We start from the raw sequence: 26,473 nt of genomic DNA on the forward strand, positions 1-26,473 counted from the left end.
ATGCATGTAGCAAAAATTACTGAAAAAGGAGGCCATGAGTTAGAAGAGCGAGGAGGGATTTCTGAGAGGGTTTGGAGGGAGGCTAACCGTGCCTGAGAACTGTTATTGAGAGTCTTCTCTGGCCCCCATACATATGTATGCTCACACATCTACCTTCCTACACACACACATACACATACACACACACACAAATACACACTCACACACACACATAATTTTGATATTATAGTCTCCTGAAAGGGTTTATAAAAGGACCAGACTTTGGGGACTGCTTTAAAATTGCTAGATTTATTTCTGTATTACTGTGAATCCTACTATTGAAAATAATGGAAGTGTCTTCATCTATATGTTAGAATTTCTAATTATTTTAAATTAGCTGTGAGGTTCATAGTGTGTTAGTCCTTCCATAAAATGACAATTTTCCATGATGTTTGTAGTTTCCATGATGTTGTTGAAGTCATTTAGTATAAGAAAGTTTTTTCTTAATTAAGTGAACTGCTTACTTTTCATTAATAACTATATTATTTAACAACCATGCATGCTGTGGATTTGACTGATACTCAGTATTTTATGATTTTTAGAATAGGTTTTGAAATGTTTTATATATGGGTTTTAGAATCTGACCATCTGTCTTTTAAAAATATTTTAAAGGGCAAAACTCTTACTGCTATTGCTGTCATTCTTACCAACTTTGATGATGGCAGGCCTCTTCTCAGTAAGAGAGGCAAGAAGAATCATCCAGGAAAGGTAAGAAAGAGTGAAGGCCGCTTTTCTTTCTTTCTTTCTTTCTTTCTTTTTCTTTTTCTCTTTCTCTTTCTCTTTCTCTTTCTCTTTCTCTTTCTCTTTCTCTTTCTCTTTCTCTTTCTCTTTCTCTTTCTTTCTTTCTTTTTCTTTTTCTTTTTCTTAAGATTTATTTATTTTATGTGTGTGAGTACACTGTAGCTTTACAGATGGTTGTGAGCCTTCATGTGGTTGTTGGGAATTGAATTTTTAGGACCTCTGCTTGCTCTGATCAACCCCACTTGCTCTGGTCGGCCCTGCTCACTTGGGTCAACTCTGTTCGCTCAGTCACTGCTTGCTCCAGCCCAAAGATTTATTTATTATTATACATAAGTACACTGTAGCTGACTTCAGATGTGCCAGAAGAGGGCATTAGAGCTCATTACAGGTGGCTGTGAGCCACCATGTGGTTCCTGGGATTTGAACTCAGGACCTTCGGAAGAGCAGTCAGTGCTCTTACCCATTGAGCCATCTCATTTTACTTTCTGTAGAACTTTGTATCTCACTAAAAGTGGTTACAAGTACCTGGTAATAGCTGATCTTTTTGAGACACGATCAGTGTTTTTAACCAGAATTTATATGGTGCTTATATAATTATAAGTACCAATTTCTATGGTGGTGCATATCTTTATCTCAGTACTCAAGAGGCTGAAGTGGGTGGATTGCTGAATTCAGAGGTCAGTCTGCTCTACATAGTGAGTTCCAGGACAGTCAGGGCTATATAGTAAGAACCTATTTCAGAAGGGCAACAACAGGAAGAACAAACAAATTTTAAAAATCCAGAAGATACATACGCTCACACACACACACACACACACACACACACACAGTGTAAGTGCCATATCTGTCTTAGTTACTGTTCTATTGCTGTGAAGAGCACCATGACCATTATCATGGTGGGGAACACGGTAATCGGCAGGCAGGCATGGCTGTAGAGCAGCAGCTGAGAGATGACAGAGAGGGTGGAGGGAGGGAGGGAGGGAGGGAGGGAGGGAGGGAGGGAGGGAGGGAGGGAGGAGAGAAAGGAACAACGGGGGAGGAGAAAAATGAGTCCTTCGACCTGCTTATTGAGATGTTTTAAAAAATATTTTACTTTTATTGAGACTTTACTAGAATCTCAGATTTAGTGGGTCTTTTGGCTTTTGTTTTGTTATAAATACTGTTGCTGTATCTTGCCAGCTTTGGGAATTCCAGAAAAGAGAGTAATAGTAATAGTGGCCTAATGATAGATATATTATTTACTGAATAGGGAATCTTTTTTTGAAAATTTGGTGTGAATGGTTTTTTCACAGTTATATCATTGAGAGGTTTCCTTTGTGTGCATTCATTTGGAAAGATAAAGAGCAATTAATTTTTATTTTTTTTTAGAGATTATATTATTGCTGTTTAAGCAAATGTCTATGTATAATTAGAAAGCTAAGTAGGTCCTCCATTGTTGGTGGGATTGCAAGCTGGTACAACCACTCTGGAAGTCAGTTTGGCGGATCCTCAGAAAATTGCACATAGTACTAACTGAGGACACAGCTAAACCATTCATGGGCATATATCCAGAAGATGCTCCAACATGCAATAAGGACGCGTCCTCCACTATGTTCACAGCAGCCTTATTTATAATAGCCTGAAGCCGGAAAGAACCCAGATGTCCCTCAACAGAGGAATAGATACAGAAATTGTGGTACATTTACACAATGGAGTACTACTCAGCTATTAAAAAGAATGAATTTATGAAATTCTTAGGCAAATGGATGGATCTGGAGGATATCATCCTGAGTGAGGTAACCCAGTCACAAAAGAACACACATGGTATGCACTCACTGATAGGTGGATATTAGCCCAGAAGCTTGGAATATACAAGATACAATTCACAGACCACATGAAGTTCAAGAAGAAGGAATACCAAAGTGTGGATACTTCAATCCTTAGAAGGAGGACCAAAATACCCATGGGAGGAGTTATAGAGACAAAGTGTGGAGCAGAGACTGCCCCACCTGGGGATCCATCCCATATACAGTCACCAAACCCAGTCACTATTATGAATGCCAAAAAGAGCTTGCTGTCAGGAGCTTGATATAGCTGTCTTCTGAGAGGCTCTGCCAGTGCCTTACAAATACAGGGGTGGACTTAAGTGCGATTTTCATTTTTGAGATACCATTGAAAACATTTAAATCAGTTTGTGTATATATATTTTTAACCTCCTATCTATCTTTCCATTACTTTAAAATCTGGTAGCATTTTTAAGTAGTTTTTATTATGTAAAGTAAAGCAATATAAAACAAGATCCTAACTTCACTTAAAACTGATACATCACTGTAGAAAATGTCTTTTACATAGGAATACAAGGATGAGACCATTAAACGCAGAGGAAGTAATATGGACAAGAAGGAAGATGGACACTCAGGTGAGTTTTAATTATGAACATGTTCTGACCACTTTATGGATGATTTTCTTACTTCATAATTCTGTCTTGGGTTTGGTGATATGCAGAAATTTAGGATTGCTTTAAAAAAAAACCAAAAACAAAAAACACTTCCTGGAGATTGGTAATCAGGAAAGGTTACGTCAAAATAGTTGGGTTGGTTATTAGCTTATCAGAAATTTTGGGGGAAAATGTTTCTTGTTGGGAGAAAAAAATTCTGTAAAGAACAGTTTAAAGAAAAATTAATGTTCTGCTTTAGAACTCTATTTTAATTATAATGCAGTGTGCTTCGTTAAAAGGAAGGAAAGCCAGAAAGATAAATTAGAACCAATTCTGAAGTCAAAGAGACCTTTGATTTTAGGAGTCATGAGGTTTATACTTGCATTTCTGATCCAGGTTGAAGCACAGAAAGGCTGTGCTTCAAGAGATGAGTGTGTAAAGAGCTGGTAGTAACTGCCCTGTGTCAGTCAGCCTGGGGAGCAGAGAAGTGCAGAAGACATTCTCAGAGGGTAGAACTGAGTGCAACTGTTTGCTTTTTCTAATGGTAGGAAGACATTTGGATATAGGGGTAAGAATCGTTGGTAAGCTTATGGGAGAAAATGAGAACTCAAGAAAAACTATTAACGGGCTGGAGAGATGGCTCAGAGGTTAAGAGCACTGACTGCTCTTCCAAAGGTCCCGAGTTCAATTCCTAGCAACCACATGGTGGCTCACAACCATCTGTAATAAGATCTGACGCCCTCTTCTGGTGTGTCTGAAGACAGCTACAGTGTACTTACATATAATAAATAAATAAATAAATCTTTAAAAAAAAAAGAAAAACTATTAACATTCTTAAGGTGGAAGGACTACATAAACAAGTGGGTGGAGGGGGAGAGGTAGGAAAGTTGGCTTTTGTTGATAATGCATCCAATTGTGATTGCAAGTTCTCTGCAAATTAAAATTAGTTTGATTTTAGGCCAATAGTACTGTATTGTAGAATGTGGGAGGGCTAAGCAGTGGTAAGGAAATTGACAGTTAATATTTGGAAATACAGATTTATCAACTACCTATTAGAGAGNATATNAAAATATAAAGTCTCCTCCCCTCTCCCCTCCCCTTCCTTTCTCTGTGTGTGTCTGTGTTTGATCAGAAGTAAATTCAGCCTCTAGGTTGGCCAATGCATATTAGAAAAAGATGTTTTTGTTGGGTCATAAAAAACTGAAAGTACTTTTTTTTTAATATTTATTTATTTATTTATTATATGTAAGTACACTGTAGCTGTCTTCAGATACTCTAGAAGAGGGAGTCAGATCTCATTACGGATGGTTGTGAGCCACCATGTGGTTGCTGGGATTTGAACTCCAGACCTTCGGAAGAGCAGTCGGGTACTCTTACCCACTGAGCCATCTCACCAGCCTCTGAAAGTACTTTCTAATGGAAAACTACTAGGTTAGGAGAAATGTGGAAACAATTCTCTGGGGCTTGAGAGGAGTGAAGTTAGTAAAGCTCACGGCTGGTTATGGAGAATCTAACCTTTCACTCAGATGTTGCTATTTTAAGACACCTTGATAATGCTCTGTGCTTCTTTGAAATAGAGTCATCCACGTGTGGTGAAGAACCCAGTATTTCAGGAACTCCGGAGAAGAGTAGCTGTACTCTGTCGCAGCTGTCTAGCGTCTGCCCTAAGAGGTAAAGTGCTGCAGTTTAACTGCATGACATGCTTGCTCACACTCTTCCTCTGCTTTCAGTTACTGTAAATACATTCCTAACTGCAGTTGCTAAATCACAATGACAGTTCTCGTTTGTAAAGATGATAGGTAACAGTGCTCTATAAAAAAGGCATTTATTCCTAAGTCATGCTGCCAGTCTTCCCCTGTTTTTCATTTCAAAATTGAAAGTAGGGCTGGAGAGATGGGTCAGCAGTTAAGAACGCTGACTGATCTTCTCAGCAACCACATGGTGGCTCAAAGCCATCTGTAATGGAATCTGATGCCCTCTTCTGGTGCGTCTGAACACAGCTACAGTGTACTCATATAAATGAAATAAATCTTTAAAAAAAAGTGAAAGTAGTAATAATCTATAAAATACATGACTTACTAATTTTTAATAACTACTGCTAATTTCTCCTTATTTTTTTGACCTATTTTTTTAAATTGTTGAGACAGTAAGAGTTCATTACCTTCTTCTTTTTTCTTTATTTTTTTAGAAAGCAAATTCTTTTTTTCTTTTTTTTTTAAGATTTATTTATTTATTATATGTAAGTACACTGTAGCTGTCTTCAGACACTCCAGAAGAGGGAGTCAGATCTCATTACGGATGGTTGTGAGCCACCATGTGGTTGCTGGGACTTGAACTCAGGAACTTCGGAAGAGCAGTTGGATGCTCTTAACCACTGAGCCATTTCTCCAGCCCTTTTCATTTTATTGTTTTATATGTATGTTTGCTTGTATGCATGTCTTCTGTGTGCCACATGTGTGCCTGGTGCTCAGGAAGCCAGAAGAGGGCATTGGGTCTCTTGGAACTGAAGTTACAGATCATTGTGAGCTGCTATGTGGGTATGGGGAATTGAACTCAGGTCCTCTGGAAGAGGACCCATGCTGGTAATCCCTGAGCCATCTCTAGCCCAGTTTCCTTTGTTTTTGTTTTTGTTTGTTTGTTTGTTTGTTTAATGTTGGTTTTGTTTTGTTTTATTGAGACAGGTTTTTTCTAAGTAGCTCTAGCTGTTCTGGAACTCACTATGTAGACCAGGCTGGCCTTGAACTCAGAGATCTGCTGCCTGCCTCTGCTTCCCAAGTGTTGAAATTAAAGGTGTATGCCATTACTGGCCCCAGCTTCCTTCTTGTGTAAATGCTGAATCTTAAAACTGAACTAATTATACGCCTATGCAATATAGCACTATTAGATAGAATAGATCAGATAAAAGGAAATGGGTTATGTAACAAGGAAAATTTAGACACAGCAGCCAGTTGCATCTATTATAGCCAATACAGCTATGCTTACTCTTCAAATAGTAATAGTTTTAGGACTTTTGAATACTGTCACATTTGTGCTATACAGTGGGTTATATTTTTATTCCTATTTTCCAAGTGAGGAAACAGACATAGTTTGGTGATTTGCCTAAAGTCATATCAAGTTCCTAGTAGAATGACGATTTGAATCTTAGTAGTCTAATTCCAAAGTCCATTGTTCTTAAACACTTACTACCTAGATTTTATGAAATAATCATATTCTCCCTTTTTTGACAAGATTCTTTTTTTTTTCCTATTACCCAATTTTCAAAGGTTCTGTTAAGTTTTTTCTTTAATTTCTTTTATTGAAATCATTGGTAGGCTTTATAAATACAGTTTTTGTCAGACCATCTTCATCCTGCATACCCTGTCCATCTTCCTCTCCTTCCTCTCTCTGCTCTCCTCACCACCTTACTCTAATCTCTTTTCTTTCAGTATCCCTTTGCTGTGACATTATATGTGTGGAGAATTTTTGAGTATATATGGCAATATGTATCTTTGTGCAATCTTAAGGTCCACAAAGTAAGAGAACATTTATTTAGTCTGGCTTAATATGGTCTTCTTACTGTTTGTGGTCTGTCGCACTTTCCTGTTCGTCCCTCGGTCTTCTGGTGTAGTTTTTGTTTTCCTACAACCTTACGTGGCCTAATCTTTTGCGTGTGTACAGGCCTTTCACATTATCTTCGGTAGGTTGGCTTAGTAGTCATTAATTGCCTTGCTTTATGTTCATCATGAGAAGGTCTTCAATTAGGAAGAATAGCTTTCCTGGATATAATAATCTGAGCTCGAAGTTATTGGCTCTCAGAACTTGAAAGTACCCTGTTTCCTGCCTTCTTGGCTTTTAGAGGATTTGCTCATGAGTTTGTCATTCTGACGGATCTCCTTTTATCTGTGACTCGTAGTTCTCTCTTGCAGCTTTTATTATTCCTGGCTCTCTGTGCTCAGTAATTTAACTGCAGCATGCCATGGAGGTGTTCCTTTCTCTTGTGTGGTATTCTAAATGTCTTCTCTGTATGGGGTTGGCATTTCTGTTAGGATTTTATTTTCTGTGCCTTCAAAATGAATTTCTTTTGTCTTTTTTCATACTGTGTAGATAATGGTCTTTTCATGGTGTATCATAGACGATGTGTGTTCATTCTTACTATTTTTTCCATTCATTTTCTGACTGTTCTGATTTGTCTATTTTGTTCTAAAGCCCTTGTACTCTGTCTTCACAAGATCTGTTGGAGGGGCTTTCCAGCAAGCTTTTGGTTGGATTTATTGACGTTTTTATTTGGGTTGAGTTTTTTTCAGTATTTTTATGCATTGAATCGTTCTTTCATGCTCTGTATTGACTTGATTTCAGTCTACTCTTTATATTCTCTTTGAGCTTATTTGGAAGCTTTTTCACATTGTCTTTTAACTTCATTGAATGTTTTTGTTTCACTGATTTTGTTTTGTTTTGTTTTTTATTTATTATTTTATTTACAGTCCAGCCATTGTCCCCCCTTCTTTTTCCCCCCTCCCACAGTTCCTCATCCCATTCTTCCTTCCCCCTGCCTCCTTCCCTGCCAGGCCTCTTCTCTCCCTGGGGCCTCTCAGAACGGGGCGTGGGGGGGGTGTTAGTGGGGTAGAGGGTGGGGGGAGCTTAGACCAGGCCATGGTATGCTTCCTGGTTAGTGGCTAGTGGCTCAGTGTCTAGGAGCTCCCAGGGGTCCTGGTTAGTTGAGATTGCTGGTCTTCCTATGGGGATGCCATCCTCTTCAGCTTCTCCCGTCCTTCCCCTAATCAACCCTGACTTCAGACCCATGGCTAGGTGTAAGTATCTATTGGTTGGGTGTGTATACAATGTACACCATAGCATCAGTAATAGTGTGCCTCCATGAGATGGATCCCTAGTTGGCCCGTCATTGGACTGCCTTTCCCTCAGTCTCTTCTCCATTTTTGTCCCAGTAGTTCTTTTAGACAGGAACACTTCTGGGTCAGAAATGTTGACTGTGGGACGGCAACCCCACCATTCCACTTGAGGTACTGTCTATCTACTGGAGGTGGACTCTTTGAGTTCCCTCTCCCCACTGTTGGGCATTTCATCTAAGGACCCTGATACTTTCTAGAGGGTCCCCCCACTTCACTGAATGCTTTTGATAGTCATTCTTTTGCATCTTTTGTCTTAGAGTTCATTCTAACTCCCTTGCATTGGGACCCATTGCTATGGAGTTGATAGTTTTGAAGATATCTTTCTTTGATTGTTTGCATTTCGGCATAGGATTTATGCAAGGTCATTGGCTTGATCATACTGTTTCAGTTGAAGTATTTGCAGTGGTCAAGTAGGTCAAGTGGACAGTTGGATTAAGCTGTGGTCTTTGTTTGTTTGTTTGTTTGTTTGTGCCATTCCTTCCCACCAAGCTTTTGCTGAGGGAGCAGCTACTGTCTCCAGCATTACTCTTAGGCTAGAATATGAACTATAGATGCACTCTCAACTGATGGATAGGCTTACAGTGAAAAATACAGTAATATCAATAAAAAATAACCCCTTTTAACTCCAATAATTTTGCAGAATAGGATGCATTGTATACTAAGATATTAGTCACTTAGAGTTGGAATGAAAAGTAATCTTCTGAGTGAGACTGGTGATTAACACAGAAGAGTGAACAATGAAGGAATTGGAGATGGGGTAGCTTCAATTAAAGCAGGAATGAAAACAGAAAGGGCTGAAGAAACACACATAGTTCAAGCAATCCCAGTGTCAGGCTGACAGGACGTTTCACCAGCCTTGGGCTGACTGTGCCCCTGGGAGCCTTTCTCTTCATCGTGGCTGCTCCTGCTGCTCTGGACACTACTTCTCTTTCTCCTTCCTCTTTCCTTTCTTGTGTGTGTGTATTTGTTCACCTTTCTATGTATCTACTTGTGTATGTTACAGATTTGTGCACATGTGTGTGTGTGTGTGTGTGTGTGTGTGTGAGTGAGTGAGTGAGAGAGGGGGGAGAGAGAGAGAGAGAGAGAGGGAGAGAGAGAGAGAGAGAATGAGAATAGAGGCCAGAAATCAATGCTGTCATTCTTAGCTACTATTCACCTTATTAGTTTTTAACAATTGAAATTGGTCATTGACAATTTCATAATACATACATATATATATGTACATATATGTATGAAAATTACATTCTCATTGCTTTTTTTTTTTTGCCTCACTTTCTCTCCCATTCCTGCTAACATCCCAGTTGCCCAAGAATCTTTTTCCTACATTCATGATTTTTTGTTTTATTTTGTGATCCATTAAGTTTAAGCAGGGCCATCTTTGTACCCTGTACCATCTTTGAGTTTGAAGCACTGGTTGGAACTTGGTAGGTGTATAAGTAGGTACACAATCAAACTCTCTCTCCCACTAATTCAGCGGGGAGGAATTGGACCCCACGAGTTATGACTGCGTGTTGACAAGGCCGGGGCAGGCCCAGTGAATCTGCTTATTCCTCTAAAGCCATTTGTGTATGTTCTCTTGATGACTCTTTGCAGTCACGTGCTGCATGCCATGACGTCACTTTAGTATATACAGGTATTTTCTCTATGTGCTCACATCCCTGAGTGCACGATGGTATATGTCTGAACTAACACTTCCATGTGTGTAAGTAATTATCCGATCTCTACACTGGCCCATGCTTGCTTCTCTATTTGGGCTGGGGCTTTCTGGGGATAGAAGTGGCTTTGTGATTCTGTTTCCTGGGTTAGCTGATCCTTCTGTTGTTTGCCTTGCATCTGGAGGCTGCTTTGTGGGCATTGTTTAAAGTTCTTGATACTATACATCCTACTACTTGGGAACTAGTAAGACTTACTCTAGTCCATGATCCAGACCCTGTGTCTACCACTTAGAATACTGTGTGCTCCTCATCAAAGTTTCCCCAACAGCCACCCCCTGTTAGGAGTGTTCTGCGTTCTAGGACTGATGATAGTTCCCTTACACCTGTTCTGGGTGATGCAGAGAAGATGTTTACCTGTCGATCTGCCCAAGCTGCTATCTCAGCATAGGTCTTTTTAAATGACTTGTATGTGCTACAGCCAAATACTGAGAAATATGAATGTGGAATATGGGTCTTCACATCTCTGTCTCGTTGAACTGTAAACTTCTCAATGATAAGTCTGGTATTGCCTGTACTTTCAGTGTTTGCCTTATTTTTTGTTTTGTCTTTGGACTTGGCCCCTGACTCTGTCTGAGGATTTGCACAGATGCTCTTCACATTGGCTTTACAGATGCCTGCCTGCCTTCCCTTCCTTTTCTGCCTTATAAATTAATAACCTTGAACTGAGAGTAGGGCTACCTGAAACTCTTCTTTGTCCTAAGCTGAGCTTCTCATTCTCTCTGGTTTTTCTCAGTCTTCCTTTAGCAGTAGAGTATGCCCCAGTTGGGCCTTGAGTATTTTTAGAATCAGTTGTAGACATTCCTGGGCTGACTATTCAGTGTTTCTTTCTTCTCTGCGGAAGCTAGTGCTTGCCTGTCATCACTCCCCTCACACGACAGAGGCTCTCACAGTCCCTGCTTTATGTCCTGTGAACTTAACAGTCTGCATGGACTTGTCACCTACTGTCTTCCATATTGCTAGGTTTTGTTGGTTTTAATGTTACATCAGTGTTTTAGTTGAACAAATGAGCACTGAACTCTAGGCATACCTTCTCAAACGTAGGCATGGTGGTACTAGATTATAAGTGTAGCTGTCTGCTCATAAAACCAAAAGCTTTTAGCAGATTTGTCATTTGCTTGGCAAAAAAAGACTTTTTGAAAAATGTTTTTAAAAAGCAAATTGTACTTAAACAACTTCTGTATTGCATTTAATAAGCATCTTGCTTTATTATATTTTATTTTGAAATTTTCAATTTCAGAAGAAAAATTTCTGTACAGTACATTGAAAGTAGTGATTCAGAGGAAATCGAGACAAGCGAACTGCCCCAGAAAATGAAAGGTAATATGATTTGATTTGACACTCTGTCGTGTATTCTAATATTCTGATGTGCCCATTTGATATTTTTGTTTTATTTTAGGCAAGCTGAAAAATGTACAGTTAAATACTAAAAGTAGAGTAAAAGGTAAGTACATATTACCCCTTCTCAGACTTTTATAATCTGCATGTAAAGATTATTAAAATAAAACCTCATCAATTGACATCTTAATCGGTCGACTTTAGCAATAATTATCAAATGCAGCTGCTTTTGAACTCTTTCCTGCATTTGACCTTCTCATGAACTTACCATATGTTTTAGATAAATTAAATAATGCAAACTCAATGAATAATTTCAATTAAAAAATCTAGGATAGAAAATTTAAGTAAACTTTAAGCAAAAGTCATTTTCTGTTACTTATAAAATAACTTGAATCAAACTTTGTATTTTTACATACATATACACCCCCTCCAGCCCAGCCCACCCCCACCCACCAACACACACAGTAGTGAACAGATTTGGAGTATCTTCTTGGCAGCATTCACATTATGCACATATTAAAGAATGAATACTGTTGATTTCCTTCATCTTTGAAACACGCTTTATATCCCTGTTTCAAATCGTCCTGTCTTTCTGTTAGCTGAGAATGTGGATTATGTTTAGACAATAGCTCCTCACTTACCTATGATACCAACAGCTTCACACTGGGGGAGACGCACTCCATCTTCTGCTTTCACTTCGTTTAAGTGAAGTCATAGTTGGTTCATGAGTGCATCATTTCTCTGAGCTATAGAGGTATACTTAATGTCATAAGTGCCAATGTTGTTTACCAAACACTATTTTTATTTAATAATATAACGTCTCAAGTTACAGAATATAGAAAGTTCCTAAGGAGGCACAGTGAAGAATTTTAATGATTTATTAGTGATTTTTCTTATCAGGATCATCTAAGGTTAAGGAAGATTCAAAATTTGCACTTACTTTTTTTGCCTCTGCAACACAAAGGAAAATGTTGAAAAAAGGTCAGTACGTCTAGTTTTCTACTCCCCCTCCTATTTGTAATGAAAAGAATTTAAATAACAATATCAAATATACTGTACTGGCTAGTTTTGTGTCAACTTGACACAGCTGGAGTTATCACAGAGAAAGGAGCTTCCGTTGAGGAAATACCTCCATGAGATCCAACTGTAAGGCATTTTCTCGGTTAGTGATCAAGGGGGAATGGCCCCTTGTGGGTGGGACCATCTCTGGGCTGCTAATCTTGGTTCTATAAGAGAGCAGGCTGAGCAAGCCAGTGGAAGCAAGCCAGTAAAGAACATCCCTCCATGGCCTCTGCATCAGCTCCTGCTTTCTGACCTGCTTGAGTTCCAGTCCTGACTTCCTTTGGTGATGAACAGCAGTATGGAAGTGTAAGCCAAATAAACCCTTTCCTCCCCAACTTGCTTCTTGGTCATGATGTTTGTGCAGGAATAGAAACCCTGATTAATAGAAACCCTGATATACTATGAAAAATTTGGAAAATATTGAAAAGGAAGAAAGCTGGTGTAGCTTTCTCCATGCCTTTCTCACAGTATTTGTTTTAGAAAGGGTCAAGGTGTAATGGGAAGAGTGCTCTCTCAAATCCAAGAGCTATTTATTCTTGTAAATCAACAAAGTCATTTATGATTGGTTCAAAGCTTGACTTGGATAAATTTAAATAAAGATATAGTTTTTACTGGGATTAAGATTAACTTTTCTTAATGTCATAGTTGCTTCTGAGTATGATGGAAAGAGATTGAATTAAGGATTCAATCTGAGAGAATTGTATTTCTGTGCTATGGTCTCCATTTGTAGCACAAGATCTTATTTCGATGGCTAATTGAGTAGTCACAAGGGATGCAATGAATAATTAAGAGACTTTAGATGTTAAATGATACAAAGACAATAAAGCAGTATGATGTGCATAAAAGTAGAATTGAATGTAGCCTGTTTAAAAATGATATATTTTGGAACTGGGTGGCTTAGGGGCTAAGAGCACACACCACTCTTCTAGAGGCTCCAGATTCATTTCCCCGCAGCTGACTTGGATAGCTCACATGCTTGTAATCCCAACTCTAGGGCATCCAACTACTTCTAGCCTCTGTAGGCACTCACACAGACACAGACACATATCATCTGCACACAGATAATTAAAAAATAAATTAAATATATTTAACTGGAGAGGTAAAATCCACCTTGAGTATACACAGTCCCATTCCATGGACTGTCAGCACTTGAAGAAGTTAGCTGAGCACCAACATGAATTTCTGTGTACTTCTTTTTTTTTAATTAGGTATTTTCCTCGTTTACATTTTCAATGCTATCCCAAAGGTTCCCCATACCCACCCCCCCCCATGTGGATGTGGATATTGTGTGTGACCAGCTGCTTAATGCTCTTGGTGCTGTGATTTTTCCATCCACTACAGGCTATGTTCTCAGTTTGTGAGCCAAAGTCAATCCTTGCCTTTACTTTTTAAACTTGCTCTTGTCAGGTATTTTGACACAAAGACTAACAGGAAATTGGTATTGAGCAATGGCACTGTTGCTGTGATAAGCCTAACAGTGGTTTGTAAGCATTTAGCATTGGTTTGCAGGTAGAATGTGAAAGATTTTAGAGCTGTAGGCTGTAGTCTGTAGATGCCCTATAGACAAGAGACTATTGGGCTGTTCTGGTGGGAATTTGGAAGATCAGAATGCTGAGAGAAATGTGGATAGTAGGGACTTAGCTTGTCAGGTTTCAGGAAACTTTCTTGGGCTAGGAGCCTATTATGTTTTAATCTGGCAAAAAACCTGCTGAATTCTGTGTATGTCTTGATCATTTGAGTGGTCCTGAATTAAAAAGCGTTGGTTGACTAGTTGTTTAGCACAGGAATTTCAACACAGGATAGCACTTAGTCTATGTTATGGTTACTTCTTACTGCTCTTAGCCATGGTGACAGAGAAACCTGCAAGTAGGGCAGGAAGCTAAGGCAAACACACAGCTTGGGAAGTATGAGAGTTTACAGCTGAGTCAAGTAGACCTGGCTATCTTGGAACTCAGGTCTGTAGACCAGGATAGTCTTGAACTCACAAAAATCTGCCTGCCTCTGCTTTCTGTGTGCTGGGATTAAAGGCAAATACCAGCATTCGCATCCCCACCTTCAGCCCATAAAATTCTTCTGGATTTCTTTCTGTGTAGATGATGATTGCTGAGACCTTATTGAGATGTATAGTTCAGGATTTTAAAAAGCAGGTCTACGAACAAGTCTGTCAATGTCTTGTTCTTTTAGGCATGTCTATGATGGAGTGCTCAGAGGCATGTGACACTGGAGAGAGGACAAGAGCAACACTGATCATCTGTCCACTCTCTGTGCTCAGCAACTGGATTGTAAGTCTAAAGCCTTTCAGCTTAAAGTGGGATGTTAACATGTTTGTCTGTAAGAACATGGTGCTATACGTATATGTGGCATTCATTTTCATATATGTTAAACGAATTATATTTGTTGAAGTAATTACCTTTTTTTTGAAGGCTTATTTGATTAACTTAATTGCTGACATAGGGTTTAATTTGTACTTCTGCTTCTGCCATTTTTGTTTCCCCCAAGAGGACCATATTTCTAATTTAACACTCCCATTCTACTGAGTTTGGGAATTATGAGAATTCCACTGATAGCAACTTCTATAACTGTTTATAACATCACATGTGCTTGCTTGGTTTGTCCTTCATTTCTTCTCATAGATTTTTCTCACTTAATTGTTACCATTCTCAGTTTCTAAGTGACCAAATTGAAACAGAGAGGTTAATTTACTTGATTAGGGCCATCCAGCCAAGAGAGAGCTTGAATGTGGTCACCAACCTTTGACCCTGTAGTTCTTGTTGTAAGGTAACCAACTAGAAAAGCGTGTCTCCCCCCCCCCCCCCCCCCCCCCCCCCCGCGAATTGTTTTTCCTTTTTGAAGAACATTGCATTCTTGTATGTTCTGTGTAAGGAACAGCCTGCTTCTATGTCCCTTCTAATTTGAACCTCAAGCTTTGTTTTATAATGAAATATTATTTTGGAAGCATTTAAACATAAAGACCACTGGATGTGTCCTTTCATTCTTGCTGCCTTCAAGGATAGCTGTCCCCTCCTGATCTGCCCTCTCTCAGGAAGAGGAAGTCCTGCTCTTTGTAAAACTGTTGCCTTAATTTTTATGTCTTATTCCATTTTTCCCATTTCCTTTTTCGATTTTCTCCTTTCTCTTAGTTATTCAGTCTGATCCCACTGGGTTTCTTCATGAAAAATATTCAGTTGCTCATTTTAAATACGTCATTTAATTAGGTTTCCCACTGAAATTGTTGCTCTTATGTATTCCGTCCCTGGTGTAGCCCTTCGCTGATAATTTCTCTTAAGCTCTTACTCCCCGAATTGGCTTCTGTTTTCAGCTGTCAGAATTGCATTGGGAGAGACACCTAGTAACTTGTTATACCCACTGTCCTCTTGTTGACTCTATATTCATCTTTTTTTTTTTCTTGATTTTTTTTTTTTTACTGTTTTTAGGCATTGGCTTAATGCGTTTCTTCTTCATGTTATTTTTTTTTCCTCTCTATCAAGGGGCATAGATCTTTAGTAGACTGCTTGCCCAGTGTGGCCAGCACCATAAATAAAAAATAAATGAAGAAAGAATAAATAAATAAATACATGATGAATAAATATGTTTAGATAAATATAAAAAAATGAATAATCAGTATTTTACTATAGCTTTATATTTAAAAACTTTGAGTAATATAAACTTAGAAAAGGAAACCTTGGCAAATAAAATTATGCGAAACTGTAAAGGCATAGTGGGCATTTGAGCACACAGAGCACTGGTTCTCAGCTTCCTAATGCTATGACCACAGCAGTACCTTATGTTGTAGTGACCCCAACCATAAAGTTATTTTTGTTCCTACGTTATAGCTATAATTTTGCTACTGTTATGAATCGTAATGTAAATATCTGTGCTTCTCATTGGTCGTGGGCAACCCCTCTGAAAGGGTCCTTCAGTCCCCAAAGGGGTCAAGATCCATTAGTTCAGAACCGTTGTTGCAGAGGCTCATGGTAAACAGTGCTTCATTCTCCCAACAACATACAGTTTCTGCCTTCCTTGTTAATCACCTACCATTCCTAGGAGAAGATTAGAAAGTTAAAAATAACAAAGATCTCTCACTTTAAAAAAAAAATCTATATTTTTACTGAGTGTGTGTGTGTGTGTGTGTGTGTTCATGGACTTGAGGGTGTTCATAAAGACCATGAAAGGGTATTTTATCCTCTGGAACTGGAGTTACAGACTAATGTTAACTATTGTGTGTATGTTGGGAACCAAACTCAGGTCCACAGCAAGAACAGCAAGTTGCTCTTAACTTGTGAGCCATTGCTCCAGCATCCCTTTTTTGTTTGCAAGTAAGAAAAAAAATCAAATTAAAGGAAAAGATTTTAAATACCAGTTACACAAACACCATTAATTAGTTTTAGATATTTAGACAAATGATTTAAGTGCATTCCAAAGCACTTCTTTTGTCCTCTGTTGATAGACTACATGGCACACACAGTGTAGAGACCTGTTGTTCCTTAGCCAGAAACGTTGACTTTCTTTCATTCTATGCCTTATCCTTCAGGAAATAGCCATTGTTCCATTTCATTGCCACCCATTTGATTCAGATTTTTTAATTAAAAATTTCTCCTTAACTGGATTTCTTCTCTACCAGACTACTTAAAAATTCTGTTATTTTTACTTCAGATTTTGCTCTACCTTTGCATTTTTTGTCTTTTCTATTTTATGCGCGTTTCCTTTTCAGTCTACTGTAATCTAGTGCTTATTCTCATTTGCTATGGAAACTCCATGCCCTCCAGGTGTCCCCTCCTCTGGGGAGTATTTATTTTCATCCTTGGGGTCACTGTATGGAGAGTGTGTGTGAGCTACAGGTGAGCACTCACCGCTTTACTACCCTAGCTCTTTCTACTCCTTGTCTTCTGTGGGTGTTCATGTGACTTTTCATCTTCTCTCTGTGTCTTGGGACTCTGGCTACCACTGCATTGCTTTTGCTTTGCTTCTTGTTCATAGAAAATTACTCTCAGGAGCTTGAGAGTTTTGAGGCCATCTTGGTTACATAGTGATCTTAAAAGAAAAACCCAGTTAATTATGAAAAGACCCAGGATTAGTAAAGTGCAACACCCTGTGGAATAACCTAACTTTATCCCAGCTCTGCCATTCATTCCTCCATTAATTGCATAGAGTGATTCAGTGTTGGCAGGCTGGATCCCTAACCACTGTGTTGTCTCACTGTACATGTTCTCGTTAAAACAAATATCTTTAAAGACTTATTCCGAGCAGTATATATTGTCTATTTATAACAAATATGTATATATATTCCTCTTCCTTGCACCTGAATGCCAGTGCTTATGTTAGACCTAGTGGGGAAACCCTCACCCAATTCCTGATTCAGCGTGCACCCAAAAAATCAGGAAGGACCATCTCTTGATGTAATTACATGAGGACGTTTAATGATGGAGCTCCGGACCAACATGCATCCCACACAGGAGATAACGGGATGTCGGCCCCGAGGCTCGAAAGCTAGGGGTTTTTAATGGGATAAGGGGCTTAGGGCTGTGGAATTCAGCATAGTGACACACTATTGGCTTATTTAAACATTAACAGAAAGATTACATGTTAGCAAAAGGGCATCAGGACTTTGTTCCTGTGGGCTGGGGGCTTATCTTGTTCACATAGCAACCAGTTGATGTATGACTTTACCCGGCGTCAAGGGGCAGTAGACAGAGGGGAGGTTCCGGCCAGGTGGTGTTGACCCAGACAAGATAGCCCTGCTTGTACAATCAAGCTGTTCTTAGGAATGTCTTAACAACAGCCCTGTCTGTTCTGCTTTGTTCTCGGCCCCAGGCCTCGGCTCATAGACAACTCTTTTACATGAATCACAATATTTTTACAAAATCTCATTTTCTTTCACTTACACTCTGTGGTGTATTCTAAATAGCCTGTAGTAGTGGCTCTCAACCTATGGATTGTGTTGGAGACCATACTGTTAGAAGGGCAAGCCCTTCACAGCCTCCCACCCTATAAAAGCCAATTGGCCTTGTACTATGGAGCCAGTCGTAACCTCCTCCTCCCTGTTCCCCGCCTGTCAGCCAAGAATATCCTTGTACTCTCCTTCAGTGTTATTCATAATAAAGTGCCTTTCAATTCCAAGGCCCTGTAGCTGACTACTTAAAATTCAACTAAGAAGTTACCTATTCAGTACTAATTAGCAGTATAAAGTCAGAGCCTACAGCTCAGGGCTATTCTGCTAGTTGTTTACTGCGACAGAAAGGACAGTCTTATCCAGATATGGTTTACCATAAGAAAAGTTAGGAAATCCCACGGAGATGGGTTTCTTCTTTAACCCTAAGAATTCAGGCAGAACTATTGAGCATAAATAAATTTTATGCCTCAGGCCAGCCTTTTCTTTTTTATTAACAACAGAGAGGAGATGTAACCTCCCCTCCCCAGCCTGAAACCTGTTTGCTCAGGGGTGGAGCTTGCCGCTCAATCATTCTGCCACGCCCACTGCTGGAGCCTGCCGCTTTGCATCACCCTGCTACTGGACCCCAAGATGATTTGGTGGGAATCGGGCCCCTTCCCCTCCTTCATAACTGTGTGTCGGAATAGTAAAATTGAGCTTTGATCAGAATGACTGTCTTAGCTGCATCTTTCTCTCGCCCGCCTAGCTCCTTCTTCTCTTCCAGGTTTCCAAGATGCCTTTCCAGACTAGAACCCAGACATGTGAGCTGCTGGCCGGACACAACACTCTATCTCCAAAGATACTTATATTACAATCCATAACAGTAGCAACATTTCAGTTATGAAGTAGCAACAAAAATAATTTTATGGTTGGGGTCCTCATAACAGGAAGAGCTACATTAAAAGGTTATAGCATTAGGAAGGTTGAGAGCCACTGGTTTATAGTGACCAAAGAGGACAAATATCCTCTTTCTTACTTCTTTCTTCCTCTTTAGGTAAATTTTTCTATACCTTTATCACTCAGTTCTTCCACACAGCCATCTGAAATATAAGGACATCACTGTCTTATCTCTTTTCCTCATGTCCCATAGTTAACATCCCAAGCCCTGGGCTTCCCGTTTGCTACCATAGTTTTCTCATAGTTGTTTATCCCATTCCGTCCCATCTTCTGCTCGTCTGGTTGTACAGTTGCAGTTCTCACCTAAGAATCTACCAGCTTTTCTTCATAGCATCTTCTCCTTAGTCTGATCTTTTTCTCCCTTGCTCAAAATCATCTAAGTCTGTTGTTTACAAAGAAACTTGATTTTTTTTTTCTTAAAAATGAAGACATGCTAGATATACTTGTAATCCCAGTGCTTGAGAGCCAGAGGCAGGAAGATGACGAGTTTGAGACTGTATTGGGATAAATGGGGATGATGAGTTTGAGCCTCAGAGTGGTAACTCAATAGAAAAAACAAGAAATGGCCGCTTATTGGTAGGATAGGCCAAATATATATAATGTGCTTTGTATGTTTGTTAGTTTTATGATGTGACACAAATCAGTAATTATAGTTATTATACTTTAGTTTTAGTAAAGTTAACATGGTAAACTTGATACTCATCTGCTTCCTATTAAAATATTTGTTACTTTCTTTTAGGACCAGTTTGGACAACATGTAAAATCAGAAGTGCACTTGAATTTTTATGTTTATTATGGTCCTGATCGTATTAGAGATTCAGCCTGGCTTTCAAAACAGGATATTATTTTGACTACTTACAATATTTTAACTCATGATTATGGAGTAAGTATGCATATACCTAGACCTTTAAATTATTTATTATTTTTCAATTGTCTGCCTGTCTTGTCTGTCTGTCTGTCTGTCTGTCTGTGTGGTGAGCACTAGTGCCTTTGGAGGTCCCTATAGTTGGGATTACAGGTATTTGTGCGTCACATGGGGTGGGTACTGAGAACAGAATTTCAGTCTTCTGCAAGAGCAATAAGCTCTCCTAGCCACTTAATTATTCTCCAGCCCTACGGAGAGATTGTTTAAGGTTGAATTTAATTGCTATTTTTCATGTTTCTAAATTACTCTAAAATTCACCTGTTTACTTTTTGACTTTGAAAATACTAAAGAATGTCTATAAAATAGCATGTTGCAAAAAAGAGCTTTGTACCTTCTTGAGATAATAATTCGGAAACAGTTTTCATTTAGAACGTTTTCAATTAAAATTTTAAATTTGGATTTTCTCTAGGGTTCATCATCATCTGTACACAAACTTCTTCTTGATGTTCTGGAAAATTTTTTTTTTTTGCTTTTTGTTTTTTAATGACTTGATTAGTTTTACAGCTTGAAAATAAACTTTCTGCTTATAGTAGTTATTAATTAGGCTCTCAGTTCTTTCATGAGCCTGTTATTTTCCTTAAGAATTCAAGTTATTTTGTAAATACTATAGTTAAAAATCTCAATGTTCTAGAAAGAATGTTACTATTTGTAAAAGAAAGCAAGGTTGTAATGACAATTTCTTCATAAGGGATGGCTTTTCTGTCACGTTTCAATCTGATGCAAAATGGTTCACTGTATTATGTATGACTTAGTCAACTTCTTAGCTTGGTAAAGCAGCTAGTGCTTCTTAGTGGCACTTTGTGTATCATATTTAGTATTTTGTGTTTTTAGCTCTAAAATAGAAGTAATATTAAAGGCTTGTAAGTGTTCACTAATTTAATCTTTGGAATACATAACAGTGCCAGGAACCTTGTAAGAGTTGGTAATAATAATCAAAACTATTATTATGTACCAAACACTTATTACTGTGTTATTTTACTGTGCTTTGTGAATTCATATGAAATCTCTATTGCAGACTAAAGATGATAGTCCATTGCATAGCATCAAGTGGTTAAGGGTGATCCTGGATGAAGGCCATGCCATTCGAAATCCAAACGCTCAGCAGACAAAAGCTGTACTTGAGTTAGAGGCAGAAAGAAGATGGGTATTGACAGGTAATTATAGCATTCAACTTTATTTTTTCTTATTTTAAATTTGTCTGTTCACATGTATGTGGGTATGTATGTGTGAGTGTGTGTGCAGGTACACATCCAAGTGTGCGTGCATTCACGGAGGAACTTGATGTCAGTATCAGCATCTTTTTGGATTCTTCTTTACCTTTTCACTGAGGTGGGATCTCAGCTGAACCCACAGTTCACAGTCTTGCTAGGTTAGCTATCCAGCTGGCTTCTATATTCCAAGCACTGGCATTGCAGGCAGGCTGCCATACACACTCAGAATTTATGTGGATTTTGTGGATCCAACTTCAGTCCCTCATTGTGGCAAGCACTTTATCTACTGAACTAACTCCCAGATATCATTTTTTGGTTAGTTTTTAAATTAGTGTCTAAACATTATACATATTAATGGACTTCAGTGAGCTATGGAAGCTCGTTGTATCGTTCTCAAACTAGGGTAATTGTATCTGTTTCCTCATTTATTTTGTAGCAAAAGCATTCAAAATATTTTCATCTAGCTTCTAGAATATAGATAGTACATTGTTTTTTTTTTTAGTTGCCTTACTGTGCAGTAGAAACAACAGAGCTTACTTTCCTCCGTGCTGTATCTTAGTAACATTTGAACAATCTTATCCCTCTTTTTTCCTCCACCACTCTTCAGTCTCCAGCGACCTCCAGTCTTCTTTTGATTTCTAAGTAGCCAATTCAGAAATTACGTGTGTGTGTGTGTGTGTGTGTGTGTGTGTGTGTGTGTGAAAGTGTACACATGTGCTCCATACTATATATATGTGGATGTAAGAGGACAACTTACAGTTGTATTTTTCCTACTATGTGTAATCTGAGTTTGGTCTTCAGGCTTCACAGCAAGGTTCTTGCTTTGAGCCATCTTGTCAGCCATATAATTCCATATGAATTTTAATATAATTTTTCTAGTTCTTTTTTATGTTTTTTTAATTGGGTATTTATTTCATTTACATTTCCAATGCTATCCCAAAAGTCCCACACATGCTCCCCCACCAACTCCCCCACCCACCCACTCCCACTTCTTGGCCCAGCCATTTCCCTGTACTGAGGCATATAAAGTTTGCACAACCAATGGGCCTCTCTTTCCACTGATGGCCGACAAGGCCACCTTCTGATTCATATGCAGCTAGAGACACGAGCTGGGGGGGGGGGGGTTACTGGTTAGTTCATATTGTTGATCCACCTATAGGGTTGCAGATCCCTTTAGCTCCTTGGGTACTTTATCTAGCTCCTCCATTGGGGGCCCTGTGATCCATCCAATAGCTGACTGTGAGCATCCACTGCTGTGTTTGCTAGGCCCCGGCATAGTCTCACAAGAGACAGCCATATGTGGGTCCTTTCAGCAAAATCTTGCTAGTGTATACAATGGTGTCAGCATTTGGAAACTGATTATGGGATGGATCCCCGGATATGGCAGTCTCTAGATGGTCCATCCTTTCATCTCAGCTCCAAACTTTGTCTCTGTAACTCCTTCCATGGGTGTTTTGTTCCCAATTCTAAGAAGGGGCACAGTGACCACACTTTGGTCTTTGTTCTTCTTGAGTTTCATACGTTTAGCAAATTGTATCTTATATCTTGGGTATCTTAAGTTTCTGGGCTAATATCTACTTATCAGTGAGTACATATTGTGTGAGTTCCTTTGTGATTGGGTTACCTCACTCAGAATGATGCCCTCCAGGTCCATCCATTTGCCTAGGGATTTCATAAATTCATTCTTTTTAATAGCTGAGTAGTACTCCATTGTGTAAATGTACCACATTTTCTGTATCCATTCCTCTGTTGAGGGGCATCTGGGTTCTTTCCAGCTTCTGGCTATTATAAATAAGGCTGCTATGAACATAGTGGAGCATGTGTCCTTCTTACCGGTTGGGCCATCTTCTGGATATATGCCCAGGGGAGGTATTGTGGGATCCTCCGGTAGTACTATGTCCAATTTTCTGAGAAACCGCCAGACTGATTTCCAGAGTGGTTGTACAAGCCTGCAATCCCACCAACAATGGAGGAGTGTTCCTCTTTCTCCACATCCTCGCCAGCATCTGCTGTTACCTGAATTTTTGATCTTAGCCATTCTGACTGGTGTGAGGTGGAATCTCAGGATTGTTTTGATTTGCATTTCCCTGATGATTAAGGATGTTGAACATTTTTTCAGGTGCTTCTCAGCCATTCGGTATTCCTCAGATGAGAATTCTTTGTTCAGCTCTGAGCCCCATTTTTTAATGGGGTTATTTGATTTTCTGGAGTCCACCTTCTTGAGTTCTTTATATATATTGGATATTAGTCCCCTATGTGATTTAGGATAGGTAAAGATCCTTTCCCAATCTGTTGGTGGCCTTTTTGTCTTATTGATGGTGTCTTTTGCCTTGCAGAAGCTTTGCAATTTTATGAGGTCCCATTTGTCGATTCTCGATCTTACAGCACAAACCATTGCTGTTCTATTCAGGAATTTTTCCCCTGTACCCATATCTTCGAGGCTTTTCCCTACTTTCTCCTCTATAAGTTTCAGTGTCTCTGGTTTTATGTGGAGTTCCTTAATCCACTTAGATTTGACCTTAGTACAAAGAGATAGTTCTTTAAGAATGCCATTGGCATCTTGATAAGGATTGATTTTGATTTGTAGATCATTTTGCACAGTATGAACATGTCTTACGGTGGTTTTACTGCTGTGAACAGACACCGTGACCAAAGAAACTCTTATAAGGACAACACTTAATTGGGTCTGGCTTACAGGTTTAGAGTTTCAGTCCATTATTATCAAAGCAGGAGCATAGCAGTGTCTAGGCAGGCATGATGCAGGAAGAACTGAGAGTTCTACATCTTCACCAGAAGACACATTAGAAAAGACTGACTCCCAGGCAGTTAGGACGAGGGTGTTAAAGCCCATGCCCACAGTGTCACACCTACTCCAACAAGGCCACACCTCCAAATAGGGCCACTCTCTGAGCCAAGCGTATATAAACCACCACAGGATATTTTACAGTATTTTATCTCTTTGGCATGAGTCTTTAATTATATCTATTTCTTTAAGTTAAACAAATGGCCATCTTTTTCCTATAAATTGAAACATATTTTTGTATTCCTTCATTGTATATAACTTCAGGTTATCTAATCCTTAACAATTATTTGACTTAGAACTGTGTATCTATTTGTTACTAAATCATTTTACAGGCCATTAAGGAGTTATATTCCATTATCTAATATAAGAACCTTCCTAAGATGTCTTGGTCATATCTTGGAATGGTTTCTCCCCAAGGCCAGATGGGTGCATGACCTAGACAGGCATGGAGAGCAGCCTGTCCAGGTGATGGTGCTGCTTGCAGGATGGCATCATTTTGGCATGACGTACCACTGAGCTAGTGCAGGCAGGTTTCTTGTTGTTTTTGTTTGTTTGTTTTTCTTTTTCTTTTCTTTTTTTTTTTTTGGTGGTTGTTCTTTGGTTTGGTTTTTTACACACTTGCTAAATTTACCAAGTAGCATTTCCAAGCATTCTACAGCACAAACCTGGGGGTGCTTTTTGTTTTTTTTCCCCCCATTGGAGAAAAAGGTTGTTGTTTTGTTTTGTTTTTTCACAATATTTCTGGTCATGCTTTCACCTTCTCCGGCCCCTTCCAGCTCCTTTCCACCTCCCCACAGTACTGATTCTTCCAATCCATGAACAAGTGATGCCTTTTTTTTTTTTTATGTTGTCAGTTTCTTTCATTGATGTCTTAATAGTTTTCACTGTAATTATCTTTTACCTTGTTACATTCCTGAGATTACTGATGCTGGCTGCTGTGTCTGTCTTTATGCAGTCTCTGGGCTTGCATGGAGTCAAATTCAAAGTTGCCAGATACAAAATCAACATCCAAAAGTCTGTACCATTTTTATGTACCAGTGGTGATCACAATTTTGCAAAATAGAGCTATTGTTGACTATTTGCTGTTCAAGAATAATCTTGGTGTCAACAGTTTCCTGGCTTGTGTTGCTGTACTGTGTCAGACTTTTCTGATACTATTAATGGTCAAATTAATGATTTGCATAAAGTGATATGCAAAATCTCTCAGGTGACCTTTGAATGACTATCATTGATATGATGGTTTTCCCATTTCTTTGGTCCTCTATTAGCTATTCTTTTAACCATCTTATTGCTTGCCTAACCATAGAGGCAATACATTCTATTATGACCTTTATACAGACACTCTTTTGTCTTTACAAACTGAGAAATGGGAAGATGTAGGGGCTATGAGTGATCATCGATAAGTGTTGGAGAAAGCAGAATTGTTTTTTTTTGTTTGTTTGTTTGTTTTTGCTGTTGTTGTTTTGGTTTTGTTTTTGTTTTTTCGAGACAGGGTTTCTCTGTATAGTCCCAGCTGTCCTGGAACTCACTCTGGAGACCAGGCTGGCCTCGAACTCAGAAATTCGCCTGCCTCTGCCTCCCAAGTGCTGGGATCAAAGGCGTGCGCCACCACACCCGGCAAAAGCAGAATTGTTAATCAGCGGAGTTGTCTTCTCAGGAGGACATGCATACAGAAGGCTGGGAGAGGACATAGTTAGTGACTTGGTGGGGACAAGCCTTACCCAAATCCCCAGAATATTTTTCCTTAGCTTTGTTTCTCAGTGAGTAAGAATCCATCCTTATTGTCACATGTAGTTTATATCCTGCTGAGCTGTCTCTGTCAGTGATCACACCAGATCCTATCCCTTTAAAGCCAGAGGGTCAATTTTTATGGTCACATGTACTTTTCAAAAGAGTTTCAGTGTAGTCATGCCTTGAGGTTTATTGTGCACATGGAATTGGGATGGCTGTTACCTAGAAAATGTTTTCCCCAAAATTATACTGTATTTAAATATGTCTAAAATAAACTGGCTAGTGCCAGACGCTAGAAATTTTGACTTAACACTGCCTATGTCATGCTGACCAGAATTTCATTCTTACCTCCCCCATATTGGATGGCTTTTTTGCTGGCCATGACATTTGTAGCACAGCCTCCTGCAATATTGTCCAATAGCAAATTATCTGCTCAGTGTGTCAAACATTTGCCATGTTAAGTGTATGAGAACCTTAGTTAGCCTGGGCCTAGTACAGTGTCCAGTTTCAGCTGTCGCTTGTCTCATTGCACCAGGTTACAGAACCGTCACTCAGTGGAAGAGTTCTTGCCTAGCATGTATGAGGCATAGATTTGATTCCCTAGCACCACAACACACATCTATTTTTAAGAGTTACAATGGTTTCCTGTTTTAAATATTTGTTTTGTTTTAGGTACTCCTATCCAGAATTCTTTAAAGGACTTGTGGTCTCTTCTGTCCTTCTTAAAACTTAAGCCATTTATTGATAGAGAGTGGTGGTATAGGATCATACAGCGTCCTGTCA

At 39.1% G+C, this 26,473-nt stretch overlaps 1 protein-coding gene across 9 annotated transcripts in view; it reads left to right on the forward strand.

Annotated features, from left to right (window-relative positions):
* Nucleotides 1–26,473, forward strand: part of Hltf (helicase-like transcription factor) — a 60,684-nt gene that overhangs the window by 13,910 nt on the left and 20,301 nt on the right. For 5 of the 9 annotated variants that reach the window (XR_001783672.1, XR_001783673.1, NM_009210.3 and 2 more), the window contains 10 exons: nucleotides 652–747; nucleotides 3,112–3,178; nucleotides 4,774–4,867; nucleotides 11,035–11,114; nucleotides 11,194–11,238; nucleotides 12,033–12,113; nucleotides 14,379–14,476; nucleotides 19,760–19,903; nucleotides 20,961–21,099; nucleotides 26,363–26,473. The exon at nucleotides 26,363–26,473 is cut by the window's right edge and continues 25 nt beyond it. Coding sequence is in view for 3 of the 9 variants with exons in the window: in NM_009210.3 (NP_033236.2) it covers nucleotides 652–747; nucleotides 3,112–3,178; nucleotides 4,774–4,867; nucleotides 11,035–11,114; nucleotides 11,194–11,238; nucleotides 12,033–12,113; nucleotides 14,379–14,476; nucleotides 19,760–19,903; nucleotides 20,961–21,099; nucleotides 26,363–26,473 (955 nt within the window). In the remaining 6 variants the exon portion in view is untranslated. The remainder of the gene's footprint in view (nucleotides 1–651; nucleotides 748–3,111; nucleotides 3,179–4,773; nucleotides 4,868–11,034; nucleotides 11,115–11,193; nucleotides 11,239–12,032; nucleotides 12,114–14,378; nucleotides 14,477–19,759; nucleotides 19,904–20,960; nucleotides 21,100–26,362) is intronic. The other 4 variants (XR_001783675.2, XR_001783674.2, NR_105046.1 and 1 more) reach the window with 1 other exon arrangement.

Source organism: Mus musculus, chromosome 3, assembly GCF_000001635.26.
Source record: "Mus musculus strain C57BL/6J chromosome 3, GRCm38.p6 C57BL/6J".
NCBI classification, from domain to species: domain Eukaryota; kingdom Metazoa; phylum Chordata; class Mammalia; order Rodentia; family Muridae; genus Mus; species Mus musculus.